Source organism: Anastrepha obliqua, unplaced genomic scaffold (genome assembly GCF_027943255.1).
Source record: "Anastrepha obliqua isolate idAnaObli1 unplaced genomic scaffold, idAnaObli1_1.0 ptg000009l, whole genome shotgun sequence".
In the NCBI taxonomy this organism is placed as follows: domain Eukaryota; kingdom Metazoa; phylum Arthropoda; class Insecta; order Diptera; family Tephritidae; genus Anastrepha; species Anastrepha obliqua.
Genome location: NW_026562178.1, coordinates 5,362,045 through 5,379,025, shown reverse-complemented (window position 1 = coordinate 5,379,025; position 16,981 = coordinate 5,362,045). Strand labels below are relative to the sequence as shown.

The following is a 16,981-nucleotide window of genomic DNA, read 5'->3' as shown; positions in this document are numbered from 1 at the left end:
TCAATGATTTGCAAGCGTTGTTCGTTTGTAAGACGATTCATGGTTAAACTATAGACCAAACTGAAGATGTTTGACAGTGAAACAAAACACGAAACGTGCGTCAGCTGTTTAAACCAACTTTCTAAAAAGGTAATAGCTAAAAAATCACCCGTTAGGTATATATATATACTGAAGAGCAAAACTGTAACAAAATGTAATACTTTCTATTTTAACATTTCTTTTGGCATGTTTTAACAAACCAAATATTTTTTTTTTGCATAACTTTATTGGAATGCATATTAGGGTGTCCGTTATTTACCAATTTGATTATTTTTCTTGCGACGCCCCCTATACTTTTAGTTTTCCGTCTAAGAAAAATTATCAGATCAAAATCAGCTCTTAATATTCAGAATAAACCTTGCCCCAAACACGATATATTTCCCATTTATATAACATGGGATTTTGCTACTTTTTGGAATAAACTTTTTTCTCCTCTAGTATGCTAATTTACAGCTATGAAAAATACATATTCTGAAGGCAATTTTAACTCTCTACAAAAAAGATCTCAAATAATTTTTCGATAAATTGACTCCTTTAAAAGTTAATCGAAGTTAAAGTTGAACTGTGTGTAAATTTCAGACTTTTTCACCAAAGTTATTACTGTTATAGCAAAATTCTGTCGTTTATATAAAAAAAATGATCAATTTCTATGGTATGAAGATGAAAGGTGAAAAAATCCATAAGTCGAATAAAATTTATACCACCTAAGAATGCACGATTTATTTTAGTAAACATGTTTTAGTTAAATTTTTTTTTCTACTCGCTTACAATTTGGATTACATATTGTTTGTCATCTTCACTTCTTGCTAAAACGTTAACATATTCTTCCGACAATTTAACAGCTCTTTCTGCATTGTCATTGACTGCTTTTCAATTTCTTACAATTTCTAAACCTCTCAAATATCCAGGATCTTCTACTCATTTACTGCTGTCTAATTGAAGAAAGCTGGTATTAATATCAAATCTTTCAAAAAAGTTTAAAGAATTTTCGTTTATAAAGTAATCAATGTTTTTATTTATGAACCATTTGAAATCATCGGAATTAAATATGAAGCGTTTAGAAGCATCAAACTGATCGTCATCGCTCAATTTTAATGCTTCTACCATTTTTTGCTTTAAACTATAAGATAAACTTTTATCGAAAAAATGCTAGAACCCCTGTTTCAGGACTTAAGTACCATAGATGATTCCGAAATTTTCTGAAAACTGCATCGGACAGATTTCTATCGATCGTTCAATATTGGTAAACAGATTTGATGAATTCAAGCTCTTGATTCGGTGCAGCTGCAGCTAGCGGTGCAGAGTACCAAAATGGAACATACACAAACACGACGAACAATGCTATGTCCTGAAAACTTTGTTCATATGCTGCGCTTAACTTGAAACTGTCTCGAAAAATATACATTTTTAAGCAATAAAGTGCTTTGGACATCCATCGAGCGTGATGGAATGCCCCCGGTTTATAAAATTTGATTTCTTTGACATTCATTGTGCCTAAAAATATTTTACTTAGCTCTAATAATTCTCAATAATCATCACGAGGTAGCGTAGTATTCAAGTATTCAAGTATTCATCAATTTTCGAATTTATTTCGAGTATTTTTTTCTTTTAAGACTTTTTTCAATTTATTTTTTTTGTATAGATTTATACTTCTTTTTATCAATAGAAGGCCACTGACTTTGGGAGCGTCGCAAGAAAAATAATCAAATTGGTAAATGACGGACACCATAATGTGCAAGAAAAAACCAAACCATATGTTGGCAGAAATGTTTGTAAAAATAATTGAAAAAAAAACATTTCATAGCAATGGACAAAAATTGATGAATTTTTTCAGAAATATTAGTTGATTAGATACTGTAAATGGAAAAATGTTTGAATAATTTTTTCTTGGCTCAGATCCATTGAGCCATGCATGACATTTTTATTTAAATCGATAGTACAGCCCATTTAATTTAATGTTTGAAGATTATTTCATGCAAATGTTGACCGCGACTGCGCTTCAAATGGTCCATCCGCTTAGTCCACATATAAAGGCTTTAATGTTGTCTTCCAATGCGTTAATTGAAGCAGGTTTGTATGAATAGACATGAGCTTTAACAGAGCCCCACAAAAAATAATCTAAAGGCGGTATATCGCACCGAACTCGCCGCTCAACAAGTCCATTGTTACGCGTGCTGTGTGGCATGTGGCATCGTCTTGCTGAAACCACATGTCATGCAAGTCAAGCTCTTGCATTTTGGGAAAAAAAAGTTGGATATCATTTCACGGTAGCGCTCACCATTCACAGTTACGTTACGATTCGCAGGATCTTTGAAGAAGTACGATCCAATGATACCTCTAGCCCATAAACCTCCCCAAACTGTGACCTTTTCTTAATACATTGGTAGCTCTTGCAATTCTTCTGGCTGATCTTCACTCCAAAATCGCTAATTCTGCTTATTTACGTATCCATTGATCCAAAAATGAGCTTCGTCACTGAACACAATTTTTCGATAAAAAGTGGATCTTCGGCCAACTTTCCAAGAGCCCATTCACCAAAAATTCTGCGTTGCGGTAGGTTGTTCGGCTTCAATTCTTGTACCAGCTGTATTTTGAAAGGCTTCACACCTAAATCCTTTCGGAGAATTTTCCACGTTGTTGAGTAACAGAGGCCCAATTGCTGCGAACGGCGGCGAATCGATAATTGATGGTCATCATTAACAGTGGCCAATACAGCTGCGATATTTTCTTCAGTTCGCACTCTACGTAAGCGTGTTGGTGGTTTGATGTCGAATAATGTAAATTTGGTTCTAAATTTAGTCACAATAGCTCGAATAGCCGCTTCAGTGGGTCGATTAAACTGACCATAAAATGGAAGAAGCGCGCGATAAACTTTCTTAACAGAACACGCATTTTTGTAATAAAATTCAATGATTTGCAAGCGTTGTTCGTTTGTAAGACGATTCATGGTTAAACTATAGACCAAACTGAAGATGTTTGACAGTGAAACAAACCACGAAACGTGCGTCAGCTGTTTAAACCAACTTTTTAAAAAGGTAATAGCTAAAAAATCACCCGTTAGTTATATATATACACTGAAGAGCAAAACTGTAACAAAATGTAACACTTTCTATTTTAAAAATATTTTTTTTTGCATAACTTTATTGGAATGTATATTAGGGTGTCCGTTATTTACCAATTTGATTATTTTTCTTGCGACACCCCCTATACTTTTAGTTTTCCGTCTAAGAAAAATTATCAGATCAAAATCAGCTCTTAATATTCAGAATAAATCTTGCCCCAAACACGATATATTTCCCATTTATATAACATGGGATTTTGCTACTTTTTGGAACAAACTTTTCTTTCCTCTAGTATGCTAATTTACAGCTATGAAAAATACATTTTCTGAAGGCAATTTCAACTCTCTACAAAAAAGATCTCAAACAATTTTTCGATAAATTGACTCCTTTAAAAGTTAACCGAAGTTAAAGTTGAACTGTGTGTAAATTTCAGACTTTTCACTTTTGCAGCAAAGTTATTACTGTTATAGCAAAATTCTGACGTTTATATAAAAAATGATCAATTTCTATGGTATGAAGATGAAAGATGAAAAAATCCATAAGTCGAATCAAATTTATACCTCCTAAGAATGCACGATTTATTTTAGTAAACATGTTTTAGTTAAATTTTTTTTTTTCTACTCGCTTACAATCTGGATTACATACTGTTTGTCATCTTCACTTCTTGCTAAAACGTTAACATATTCTTCCGACAATTTTACAGCTCTTTCTGCATTGTCATTGACTGCTTTTAAATTTCTTACAATTTCTAAACCTCTCAAATATCCTGGATCTTCTACCCATTTACTGCTGTCTAATTGAAGAAAGCTGGTATTAATATCAAATCTTTCAAAAAAGTTTAAAGAATTTTCGTTTATAAAGTAATCAATGTCTTTATTTATGAACCATTTGAAATCATCGGAATTAAATATGAAGCGTTTAGGAGCATCAAACTGATCGTCATCGCTCAATTTTAATGCTTCTACCATATTTGCTTTAAACTATAAGATAAACTTTTATCGAAAAATGCTAGAACCCCTGTTTCAGGACTTAAGTACCATAGATGATTCCGAAATTTCCTGAAAACTGCATCGGACAGATTTCTATCGATCGTTCTATATTGGTAAACAGATTTGATGAATTCAAGCTCTTGATTCGGTGCAGCTGCAGCTAGCGATGCAGAGTACCCAAATGGAACATACACAAACACGACGAACAATGCTATGTCCTGAAAACTTTGTTCATATGCTGCGCTTAACTTGAAACTGTCTCGAAAAATATACACTTTTAAGCAATAAAGTGCTTTGGACATCCATCGAGCGTGATGGAATGCCCCCGGTTTATAAAATTTGATTTCTTTGACATTCATTGTGCCTAAAAATATTTTACTTAGCTCTAATAATTCTCGATAATCATCACGAGGTAGCGTAGTATTCAAGTATTCATCAATTTTCGAATTTATTTCTGGTATTTTTTTCTTTTAAGACTTTTTTCAATTTATTTTTTTGTACAGATTTATAGTTGTTTTTATCAATAGAAGGCCACTGACTTTGGGAGCGTCGCAAGAAAAGTAATCAAATTGGTAAATGACGGACACCTTAATGTGCAAGAAAAAACCAAACCATATGTTGGCAGAAATGCTTGTAAAAATAATTGAAAAAAAAAAAACATTTCATAGCAATGGACAAAAATTGATGAATTTTTTCAGAAATATTAGTTGATTAGATACTGTAAATGGAAAAATGTTTGAATAATTTTTATTTGGCTCAGATCCATTGAGCCATGCATGACATTTTTTTTAAATCGAAAGTACAGTCCATTTAATTTAATGTTTGAAGATTATTTCATGCAAATGTTGACCGCGACTGCGCTTCAAATGGTCCATCCGCTTAGTCCACATATAAAGGCTTTAATGTTGTCGTCCAATGCGTTAATTGAAGCAGGTTTGTATGAATAGACATGAGCTTTAACAGAGCCCCACAAAAAATAATCTAAAGGCGGTATATCGCACGATCTGGGTGGCCAATTGACAGATCCCGATCGTGAAATAAAATGTTCACCGAACTCGCCGCTCAACAAGTCCATTGTTACGCGTGCTGTGTGGCATGTGGCATCGTCTTGCTGAAACCACATGTCATGCAAGTCAAGCTCTTGCATTTTGGGCAAAAAAAAGTTGGATATCATTTCACGGTAGCGCTCACCATTCACAGTTACGTTACGATTCGCAGAATCTTTGAAGAAGTACGATCCAATGATACCTCTAGCTCATAAACCTCACCAAACTGTGACCTTTTCTTAATACATTGGTAGCTCTTGCAATTCTTCTGGCTGATCTTCACTCCAAAATCGCTAATTCTGCTTATTTACGTATCCATTGATCCAAAAATGAGCTTCGTCACTGAACACAATTTTTCGATAAAAAAGTGGATCTTCGGCCAACTTTCCAAGAGCCCATTCACCAAAAATTCTGCGTTGCGGTAGGTTGTTCGGCTTCAATTCTTGTACCAGCTGTATTTTGAAAGGCTTCACACCTAAATCCTTTCGGAGAATTTTCCAATTGCTGCGAACGGCGGCGAATCGATAATTGATGGTCATCATTAACAGTGGCCGATACAGCTGCGATATTTTCTTCAGTTCGCACTCTACGTAAGCGTGTTGGTGGTTTGATGTCGAATAATGTAAATTTGGTTCTAAATTTAGTCACAATAGCTCGAACAGCCGCTTCAGTGGGTCGATTAAACTGACCATAAAATGGAAGAAGCGCGCGATAAACTTTCTTAACAGAACACGCATTTTTATAATAAAATTCAATGATTTGCAAGCGTTGTTCGTTTGTAAGACGATTCATGGTTAAACTATAGACCAAACTGAAGATGTTTGACAGTGAAACAAACCACGAAACGTGCGTCAGCTGTTTAAACCAACTTTTTAAAAAGGTAATAGCTAAAAAATCACCCGTTAGTTATATTGTAATGAAAGAATATTTATTTGAGTTAAATATATTTATTTATTTATCGTTCCAAGCTAGGCATCCAGCTTGGCGAACGATTATTTTCTTTATTGTGTCTTACATACTAATTACAAGCGTTTTTATAGTAACTTTTATCAATGCAAGCCAACAACAATTTTTCGGTGTTTACTTGTGTAATATGATTCTAGCATTCACGCGCCGCGCATATAATAATTACGTTAGCTATATTTGCGTTTACTTTCAAGTGTAATGAACCTTTTAAGAAATATGATACTTTATTTAAACGGCACAGCACAGTGAATGCATAAGTGGACAATAAAATAAAAACCAAAACAAAATGTTTATGAATATTAATGTTAAGGCATATCCGACTTATAATCATACTACACCTCCCTTCTTCGGAAGAATGCTCATACAACTTTTTTTTTGTATGAACATTCTTTTACATTGAATTGTTAAAATAAAAATGTACATAAGAGTAATCTTAATTTTATTTATATGTATATATTGTATTAATTTTCTAAGTTTAGACCGGTCTTTAAAACTACTTATTGTTGATAAATCTTAAGCCTATTTTTGTGAACTATTTGTTCTTTTAAAGATAACTTATCGACTATAGTAACATTATTTTTATCATCTATTGCTTTAATGGTATAAGGCCCACAATATTGGGGTTCCAGTTTATGGGCCACTTCATTTCTAAGTAAAACTAAATTGCCTATGCTAAAATTGTGATCTAAACTATTTTTATCATAAAATGTTTTTTGCTTAATTTTAGCTATGTCTATCATATTGTGAGCTCTTTTATGTGCTACTTCTAGCCTAAATCTTACTTCTCTAGCGTAGTTATCTATGTTATATAATGGAGTAATTTGGTCTACATTTTTGAACTGCTGAAACATGTTTGGTGTTTTTCCAAAAACTAATTCATACGGACAATAGTCATTTTTTTTTTTTTTTTTTTTTTTTTTTTTTTTTTTTTTTTTTTGTTGGCAACTCTGCATGGTGACAGTCGTGTAACTTGTGCGCTCCTATAAAAGTTTTGATTTTACCACGGATATTCTGAGATATAAATAAGCTCTGGCAGTTGTAGCGGAAGTGGTACTGGTGGTGATTGCGTTTGTAAGGCGAAACGTTTGTACGAGTGAGTTGGAATTGAGAAATAAGCAGATTAGCCTGGTGGTGTTTCTTTTGGTGTTCCTTTTGTTCACTTCTTCGCGCGGATCAGTGTCCTAGTAACTGGAAGGAGAAGCGACGTCTAGCGGAAGGATCAAATACCGAAACAATCTTTTGGTTCGTGCATTAGATAAATGAGTGTTCAGACAATTGGAAGGTGAAGCGACATCTGGCGGAAGGACATCATCCCAAAACGATTTCTTGGTTGGTGTATTAGCTAAAGGAGGTGAAATACCATCCTATAAAGGTAGAAGGCGCAACTTAGCATCCTGGAGAAAAGAAAAGCTGACCAGCTGTCCCCAATGGACACTAAAAACCAAACCCCAAAAATGCACAAAATGAGTACCCAAAAAGTTGGTGATTTGGATGTAGAAACTCTTAAGCTTATAATCAAAGAGAGTAACAATGAGATGCTTGAAAAATTAAATGAATTAAGTAGTGATGTGGCGGAGCTAAAGAAACAAAATGAATACTTATCGCAGGAGATCGAAAAAATTAAAGCTGAAAAGAATATGGATAAAATAAGAATCGCCCAGTTGGAAGACCATATCAAAAAACAAAATTTAATTTTCAAAGGCCTAACTGTAAGTACATCGACCAAGGAGGCAGTTGATAAAGTGTGCAAGGAAGTACTACAGATAAATGACGCATCAATTGTCAAATCGACAAAGAAAATCTACGAGCGAGATGGAAAAATGACGGTGCTGGCAGAAATCAGATCAGAAAAGGATATCGGAGATATTTTCAAAAAATCAAGTAAGCTTGCGGGTACAACAATCTATGTAGAAAGAGATCTTAATTTAGAGCGGCAACAAGACAAGAAAGTTATGATGCAATTGAAAAAAGATATTATGGCGATTTCCTCTAAACATCGAATTGGCGTCCGAGATGATAGGATGAAAGTAGCAAACAAATGGTTGAGATGGAATAAAGATAAAAAGCTGGTATGTGGCATGGAAGATGCAAATATTACATTGCAACTTTTATATGAAAACAGACTTCAGAACGTTAAAATAGATTATAATATATTGTTAAGCAAAATTATTTCAAAAAATTAGAAAACGTCTGTCATAGCAAAATGATTAGCAAAAATAACCTTAAAAGTATTAGAATTGAAAATAATTTAAAATGTGTACAAATTAAAATTAATATTATTTCCTTTAATGTCAATGGCCTTGAAAACAAATATATCTTCCCTGCGTTTTTCGACTATGTTAAAAAGCATGACGTTTTTGAACTTATAGAGACCCACCTAACCGAAGAGAAAATAAATCAAGCAAATAAATATTTCCCCGAGTTTGACACTTACTGGAAACCAGCAAGTCGTAGCAGCAAATTTGGAAGAGCGTCTGGAGGTTGCGTGTATGGAGTCAAAAAAGAGTTGCAAAAAAAGGGCATACGACATAGTTTCAAAGCCGAAAATGGAGTAGATGTGATAAGATTTCACGTAAAGGATGACGTTATCACATTTATACCACTGTATATAAGAGGAGCAGCTTGGCACGAAGAAATTGAGGTTGTTAAGGAATTTTTCAAGGAAAACACAGAGAAGATATCAGTCGTTATGGGAGATCTAAATGTTAGAGTTGGAAATATACAACAAAATATTGAAGACTTGTACACAGCTACATTCTCAGCAGATACTGGAAAAAGGAGCTCAAGAGACGCGGTAATAAATAATAGAGGCAAAAATTTTATGGATTTCTGTGAAGACTATGGTTTAATTATATTGAATGGCAGAACAGCTGGTGATGAGGAAGGTAATTTGACTTACATAAGTGCAGTTGGTAATTCCGTAAACGATATATGCGCAGTTTCCCAAGAAGGTTTGAAATACATTGAAAGATTCAAAGTTGAATCAAAGGTATGGTCTGACCACATGCCAATTAAATTAATATTAAAAACAAATATGGTACTAAACGAATTGGAAAACATCAACTTATTGCCGAAAGTAGTGCTTAAAGGAAAAGATAAGATAAATTATCAATTAAAACTAAACCAATACCTAAATAAGTTTAAAAATGGAGGAGAAATTATGGATCTGAAGAAGCTTGCCGACGTAATAAAAATGTCAGTGCCACAGTCACCTGCCAGAAATATTAAAATCACTTTTAAAAAAGCATGGTTCAATTTCAAATGTTTTAAGGCTAGGGAGCTATCCTTCAAATATCTGAATGATTTTAGAAAATCTAACATTGAAGACGATAAGCAAAAATATCTAAAAGCAAATCAATTTTATAGAAACGCATGTGAAAAAGCAAAGAAAGAATATTACGAAAAAATTGAAAAACGAATCAACAAAACTGCAAATGCAAAAGAATGGTGGAGTTTAGCGAAGGATATAAGAGGAAAGTCATTTCAAGTTGGTACAAATATCACTGCGAACGATTTTAAATACTATTTTCAAAGCCTACTAAACCAACCGCAATTAACAAAAGACATTTATTACGCAGCTGCGTTATGTAAAGATGAATATCTCGATAAAGATATAACATTTATGGAAGTTGAAAAAACCATTGAAAATGCTAAAACCAATAAAGCGCCAGGAGAAGATAGAATACCTTATGAGCTGCTAAAGTTTGCTTCGCCAGAATTTAAGTTAGAGTTAACAAAGGTATACAACATAATTTTTGAGAGCGGAAGAATCGATGAAACTTTTGAAAAAAACGATAATTTTCCCAATTTTTAAGAAGGGAGATGTAAATGCAGCCAGTAACTATCGGGGAATATCGTTTATGAATTCTATCGCAAAGGTGTTAATGGGATTGATAAACGCAAGACTTGCTAATTGGGTAGAAAAAAACAACGTGCTCACAGAATTCCAAGCCGGCTTTAGAAGAAACTATTCAACTGTAGATAACATTTATAATCTTGCGTCTATTGTACATCTAAAGTTTAATGAAAATCAAAAAGTTTACGCATATTTTGTTGATTTCAAGGCGGCGTTCGACAGGGTGCCGAGGAGACCGATGATTTATAAACTTCGACAGATGGGAATATCTAGCAAAATAACGAACCTCATAGAAAATATTTACGGTAATACTAGATCGGCGGTTTGGACGGGAAAAGAAGTATCCGACTATTTTGAAACCTGCACTGGTGTGAAACAAGGATGTCTGTTGTCGCCATTATTGTTCATTTTATATCTAAACGATTTGCACGACTATTTAGAAGGTGGTCTATTGGTTGAGGGCATGAATATACGTATTCTCCTTTATGCCGATGATATCGTTCTCCTAGCGGATAACCCTAAAGTCATGCAATCCATGATTAATAACCTGGAGAAATACTGCGCTGAATGGAATATGGAAGTAAACCAAAATAAATCGGAGATGATGGTGTTTAGAAGAGGTGGACGACTTTCCCAGGCTGAAAAATGGTGGTACCAAGGTAAAGAAATTAAATTGGTGGCCGAATATAAATATCTTGGTGTCATTCTCACACCCAAAATGGCATTCGGCAAGCACTTAGAAGCCAGAAATACTTCAGCAAAAGCTAGTATTAATTGCACATGGAACGATTTTTTAGCGAAGCCATTCATTTCATTAAAATCAAAATGGAAGCTGTTCCAAGCGGTATGCAGAGCGATACAAACCTACGCAGCGCAAGTTTGGGGATATGCCTTATTCGATGAGGTAAATAAACTTCAACGCTACTTTATTAAAAGAATCCTCAAACTACCCGAGTTCACTCCAAATTATGCAATAACATTAGAAACTAATATAGAAGATAGCCACATGTATTCTTTAGAATTACACATGAAGTATATCTGGAAAACTATTTACAAATATAATTGCAACAGACTCCCACACAAACTAACGCAAGGCATCTTAAATAAAAATGTATTTTGGCTTAAACATCTGAACGACATGGGAATGGAGTTCGGTCTGAAGTTTGAAGAAAACATCACTTCTATAGACTGGCAAGATCGCTGTGTGCAACTTCTTACCGAAATGAGAGTAAAAGATATCAACATGGCAAGGCAAAAAGCACAGTCAAGCGAGAAGCGAATTTATAAACATTTAGACTACTCAAAAGGGGAAAAATATATTAAAGAAGATATGCGGCTAGCTGATATTACGACAATTTTCAAAGCAAGATGTGGTTTACTGAAGCTAAATGCAACTACGTATGGAAATGCTCAGAAAATATGCACCCTCTGCAATTTAAACGAGGAAGAAAATATGCAGCACTTCTTAGGAAGATGTCCGGTACTGAAGGAGATCAGAATAAAATACCTAAACGCAGCGAAGCTAAATGAAGCAGAAGTAATAGATATACTTAATGGCCACAATTGGAAAATACTAACTTGCTTTATATACTCAGCCTTACGCTATAGAAATTTTCTTATTGCAGAGTTCAATTTTTGATTAATTTTTGAGTTGTGACAGACAACATTGTTATTGCCACAAATTTATTATTTCTTTCTTTATGTATTTATATGTATATTTAAACGAATTATTGTAAAAATTATTGTAATGTAAGAAGAAATATTTATAAATAAATAAAGAAGAATTACTACTTACTACTACTACTAGTCATGTACTGTAGAAGGAGTGGTGTTAAAACAGTATGTGAAGTATTGTAGCCACTCATCCCAGTCGTTTTTGTCAATCGATATGTAAGATCTTATGTATTGATTGAAAGTTTTATGTGATCTTTCTATTACTCCTAATGTTTGGTGGTGGTAAGCAGTTGAATTAATTTTCTCTATTTTTAGCAATTCACATAGCTCTGTTAGTATTGAATTTTTGTATTCTGTACCCATGTCCGAAATGAACGTCTTCATTGGACCGTAGGTAAGAATAAACTTTTCAAATATTGCTTTCGCCACTGTCTTGGCGTTTTTGTCTTGGATGGGTATCGTGACTAAATATTTTGTCATGTCGCATATTATTGTGACTGCATAAGTATTGCCATTAATTGTTGTAGGTAGTGGGCCTATTGTGTCTACCATAACTGTATCAAATGTACCTGTAGGTGTTGGTGTTATAGTCATTGGGCTTTTTAAATGCTTTGTTATTTTGGTTTTTTGGCATTTTTCGCAAGTTTTTACGTACTTAGCAACATCTTTTGACATTTTATTCCAGAAGTAATGTCTTTTAATTTTCATAAGTGTTCTGAAAATTCCGCAATGACCGCCTTCTATAGGGTCATCGTGGTATCTTTTTAGAATGTCCATTACAGTTTTAGCATCATTGATCTGGGTCACCTCATTCAGTAGCGCTACTTTTACTTTATTTAATATCATATTGCCCTTATTTTTAAAATCATTTATCGAGACAAATTCGAAAATTTTCTCGCTAGGTGCCACTTGTAAATTATTAATGCCATATTTGTCGGCCACTTCGTCGAGCCTAGAGAAGAATTGTCCTAAGTCAATTTTCCCATTAACAAATAAGTCATCAATTTTTATATATGCCATTATAGATTTTCCTCGTTTGATGTAACATCGCGTGGGTGTAATCTTTAATTTATTGTATTTCCTGACGTCAGTGTTATTAATTGGGACATATATTTTGGGCTTATCATATGTTTTAATGTGCTGCTGTGTAGTTGGACTGTTGTTATTTTTCGACATTGATCTAGTCACTATTTTGTATAAATTTTGATTCTTTTCATTTATTTCCTTTAAGTCATTGATTGTAATGCGAGACAAAGCGTCCGCGACGTGATTATCTTTTCCTCTAAGATATTCTACTACGAAATCATACTCTTCTAAATCAAGTCTCATTCGTGTTAGTTTTGAACTTGGATTCTTCATTGAGAACAGGTAAGACAGGGGTCTGTGATCGGTTCTAACTAAAAACTTTGTACCATAGACATAAGGTCTGAAATGGGTTATTGCCCAGTGTATGGCAGCTAACTCTTGTTCAATTGTCGACTTGTTGCTTTCTCCTTTTGTGAAACTTTTGGAGGCATATGCTACTGGTAGATGTTTTCCTTCATATTCCTGAGTAAGTACTGCACCACACGCGTATTTGCTTGCGTCTGTTGTTAAGCAAAATGGTTTCTTAAAGTCGGGATATTGTAACAATGTAGGACTCATTAATGCTCTTTTGAGGTACACAAATGCATCATTGCATTCTTTTGTCCATTCGAAAGCAACTCCCTTTTTAGATAACCTTGTTAGGTGTCTTGAATATTCAGCGAAGTTTTTAATAAACCTGCGGTAGTAGTTGCAAAAGGCGACGAACCTTTTTGCACTATCTCCGTCTGTGGGTGTAGGATATTTTTTTATTACCGAGTACTTATTGTCGTCTGGGAGTATCCCCTTGTTTGTACATTTATGCCCGAGGTAGGTTACTTCATGCATAAAAAATGAACATTTTTCAGGATGTAATTTTAGATTATGTGTTCTACATAAATCGAAAACATTTTTCAAGTTTGAAAGCATATGTTTTTCAGAGCAACCAAGGACTACTAAATCGTCCATATATAAGAAAGCTTGCTCTGGTTTTAAACCACTGAAAGCAATTGTCATCATTCTTTGGAATGAATTAGGTGCTACCTTTAAGCCATATGGTAGTCTAGTAAATCTGTATGAACCGTTGTTGGTTGAAAAGGATGTGAAATTTCTTGAATTTTTATCAAGTTCTATTTGATGAAATCCAGTCATTAGATCGAGACATGAAAAATACTTTGCCCTTCCGAGTTGGTCTAAAATGTCATCTATTCTCGGCAACGGGAATTTATCTGCAATTAATTTTTTGTTGATTTGTCTGTAGTCGATTACTAATCTCCATCTTTTTTCTACTGTGTTCGGTAGAGACTTTTTTGGTACCAATAGTATTGGACTATTGTATTCTGAAAATGATGGTTCGACTATTTTGTCTTCTATAAGTTTGTTTACTTGTCTCTCAATTTCATCCTTATGTGTGTGGGGTATACGGTAGTTCTTTATGTATACCGGCTGTTTGTCTTTAACCATTAACTTTTGCTTATAAAAATTATTTGTTGTTATTGTTTCTGTTTCTAACCCAAATATGTCACTGTATTCGGAACATAGGTTTGTCAATTGTTTTTCATATGTTTTAGGAAAATTTTGTCTCAATTTGTTGAGAATGTCCGTTTTTCTTTGTGCATTTCCCGTGTTATTGTTTATTATGTCGTAATCAGAAACATTTTCAGTTAAAATGTTGCTTTGCTTTAAAGATACTGTATTATAATTTGTATTTAAAATGCGGATATAGGCGTTGTCAGGTTTTACCAAGGTATTGGCTATAAATATTCCAGGGTGTGGTTCTTGATTTGGAATCAGTGCTTCATCCAAGGTATTAGGTAAGTTTATTTTTCGTATAACTTCTGACCTTGCGGGAATGATTATTTCGTCGTTACATGTTGTTGTTATTGGTATTTCTATAATTTGTGTTAAATTATCTGGTCTCAGAATTAGAGCATCGTAATTTTGAGTAAAGTCTAATACACAATTGAATTTTTTCATGAAATCCATGCCTATTATACCATCACATGGAATTGGAAAGTTATCCGGGATAACGTGAAATTTATGTGGAATTAAAAATTTCGTAAATTTTAAATCAAAAAATATTGTACCAATAGAACTGATTTTGCCTTGCCCTATACCGCTTAATGCTGTAATGTGTTTTGTGTTTATTTTTTGAAAAGTGGATTTATTGAATTTTAAGAGTGATATATCTGCGCCAGTATCTACAAGTAGTGTAATGTTTGTATTTAAATCTGCTATTTTAAGTTGTACAAAAATGCTAAAGTTAAGGTTAAGCGTATGTATCTTAGAGGAATAGATTAGTTTTCCGAGTTGTTTTCGTCCGATTGGGTAACTCGTACATTGTGTGTCATGTTCCGGTTGAAATTTGGTCTGCCTTGTCGGTAACGATATCTATTTTGATTATTATTTCCTAAATTATCAAAATTTGAACGATTTTGATTTCTAGGGAAGTTGTTTCTTCTTTGAAACCTTCCATTTCTGGCAAATCGTCCATTAAATGGTCGTTGACCAAAATGTAGTATTGTGTTTTGTTGTCCTGTAGCTTCAGTACAGCTACCAATGAATTTGCTTATCGCACCGTTCATATTGTTAAAATGGCCGGCTTCCATTATTAATTTGACTTTTTCAATGCTGCAGTTTTTGGTCAATGCTTTTACTGCAGTTTGTGTCGAGTATTTACTTGCGAGTTCTGCCGACAACCCATCTGTGATATAGGCATTTTCTAAGTTTTTTGTAAGAGCTTCTATCTCATTACAATAACTATTAGCTGGTTTGTTGTTCTGTCTGATACTCATTATTTTTGCAGCTAATACTTCTACCGATTCTCCTTTAACTGACCTGTTAAGTTTTGTGATTATTTCAGAGATTGTTGTTTCTGTGTCTATGAGATTTCTGGCATTCCCTTTTAATTTTGTTTTTATGAGTGAAACAGCAACAGTTTCGTGCTCACCCTTGATCACTTCAACTAATTTTAAGGAATCTAAGAATGACCGTAGATTTTCTGGTTTACCATCGAATTCAGTCACTAGCTTTGCAGCCGTGCTGAGAAATTCCACAACTGTTTGTGTCATTTCGCCTTCTTCTTCTGACTCTATTTCTGAATTAGTAATTGGACAATCTGTTTCTGAGGAAACTGCTTCAAGCTTTGTTAATAGATTAGCTGGTGGGTTTTCAATAATATTTATTGAAATTTTCTCATTAATTGAATGAGATACTTCCTGTTGGATGTTGTATTTGGCTAAAACTTTTACTAATTGATCTCGTAGTTGCCAAAATATGTCAAGAGCTTCTTTTTGATGATCCTTTGTGAGTCGCTCGAAATTTATATAAGTTAAATTTCTAATTGATTCTAATGCTAATACTAAATTTTCTAAATGTTTTTTAACTGTTTCCTGTTTTATTTGTATATTTTTATTTATACATTTAAACGATTTTTTGAAATTTTCCTTTTCTATCAGTAAAGTTTTATGAATTTCGGACCATTTGTTCATATTTTGTCTAACTCATTAGATCTACTCATATACTTTTTCTTTAGTTTTTTATTATGCATAGCATATAATTTTAATGCTAATATCAATAAGGTTACGACTGTGATTACAATTAAGCAAATTTCTACTAAATTTAAGCCAGTGTTAACGACTACTTCGTTTACTACATTGGCATTGGGTTTATCAACTTTTGATAAGGTTTTTCCCATTTCTGAAAGATTATCTATTGGGGACCTTATACCGTAAATCAAATAATTTATGCAATGTAATAATGTATAATGTATATATGCATATAATGTATGTATAAATTTTTTTTTTTTTTTTTTTTTTTTTTTTTTTTTTTTTTTTACATTGGATTTAAAATTTTTTTGTTTTTCAAGTTAATTCATTTATTAAGTAAGCATATTAGAAAGTATATTATATCAAATTCAAACATTTTCATAATTTAAAATGACTTTCCGAATCATTTTTTTTTTTGCTTAATATATTCATTTACAGTTTCATCTCTAAATTTTTATAAGGCAAACATATAACCAACAGAAACCAAAGTGGTTTAATTCTCGCCATGTAAAGAAATAATTTATTGTATTTTTTTTTTTTTCTGCGAGCGGTTAACGCTTGTCAGCCTATACTGTCTGCGTGAAACACGCACAGTTTTTTTTTGTTTTTATTTATTTAATTTGCTTACGCTGTTGCAGCAGGAATTCCAATTTTGAGATGCGTTCCCAAATGGAGCAAGCCTTTTTCCAAGGTGGTGGTGGCTGAGTGTTGACTTCTCGGAGGAGATATCCAATCTCTC

General features: G+C 33.5%; 1 protein-coding gene across 1 annotated transcript; it reads left to right on the top strand.

The window, feature by feature from the left end:
- The first annotated feature begins 7,565 nt into the window (after nt 1-7,565).
- LOC129251223 (uncharacterized) lies at nt 7,566-8,239 on the top strand. Its single transcript, XM_054890577.1, has 2 exons — nt 7,566-8,171; nt 8,225-8,239. The coding sequence occupies exons 1-2, from the start codon at nt 7,566-7,568 to the stop codon at nt 8,237-8,239; spliced, it is 621 nt and encodes a 206-aa protein (XP_054746552.1).
- The last annotated feature ends 8,742 nt before the right edge of the window (nt 8,240-16,981 follow it).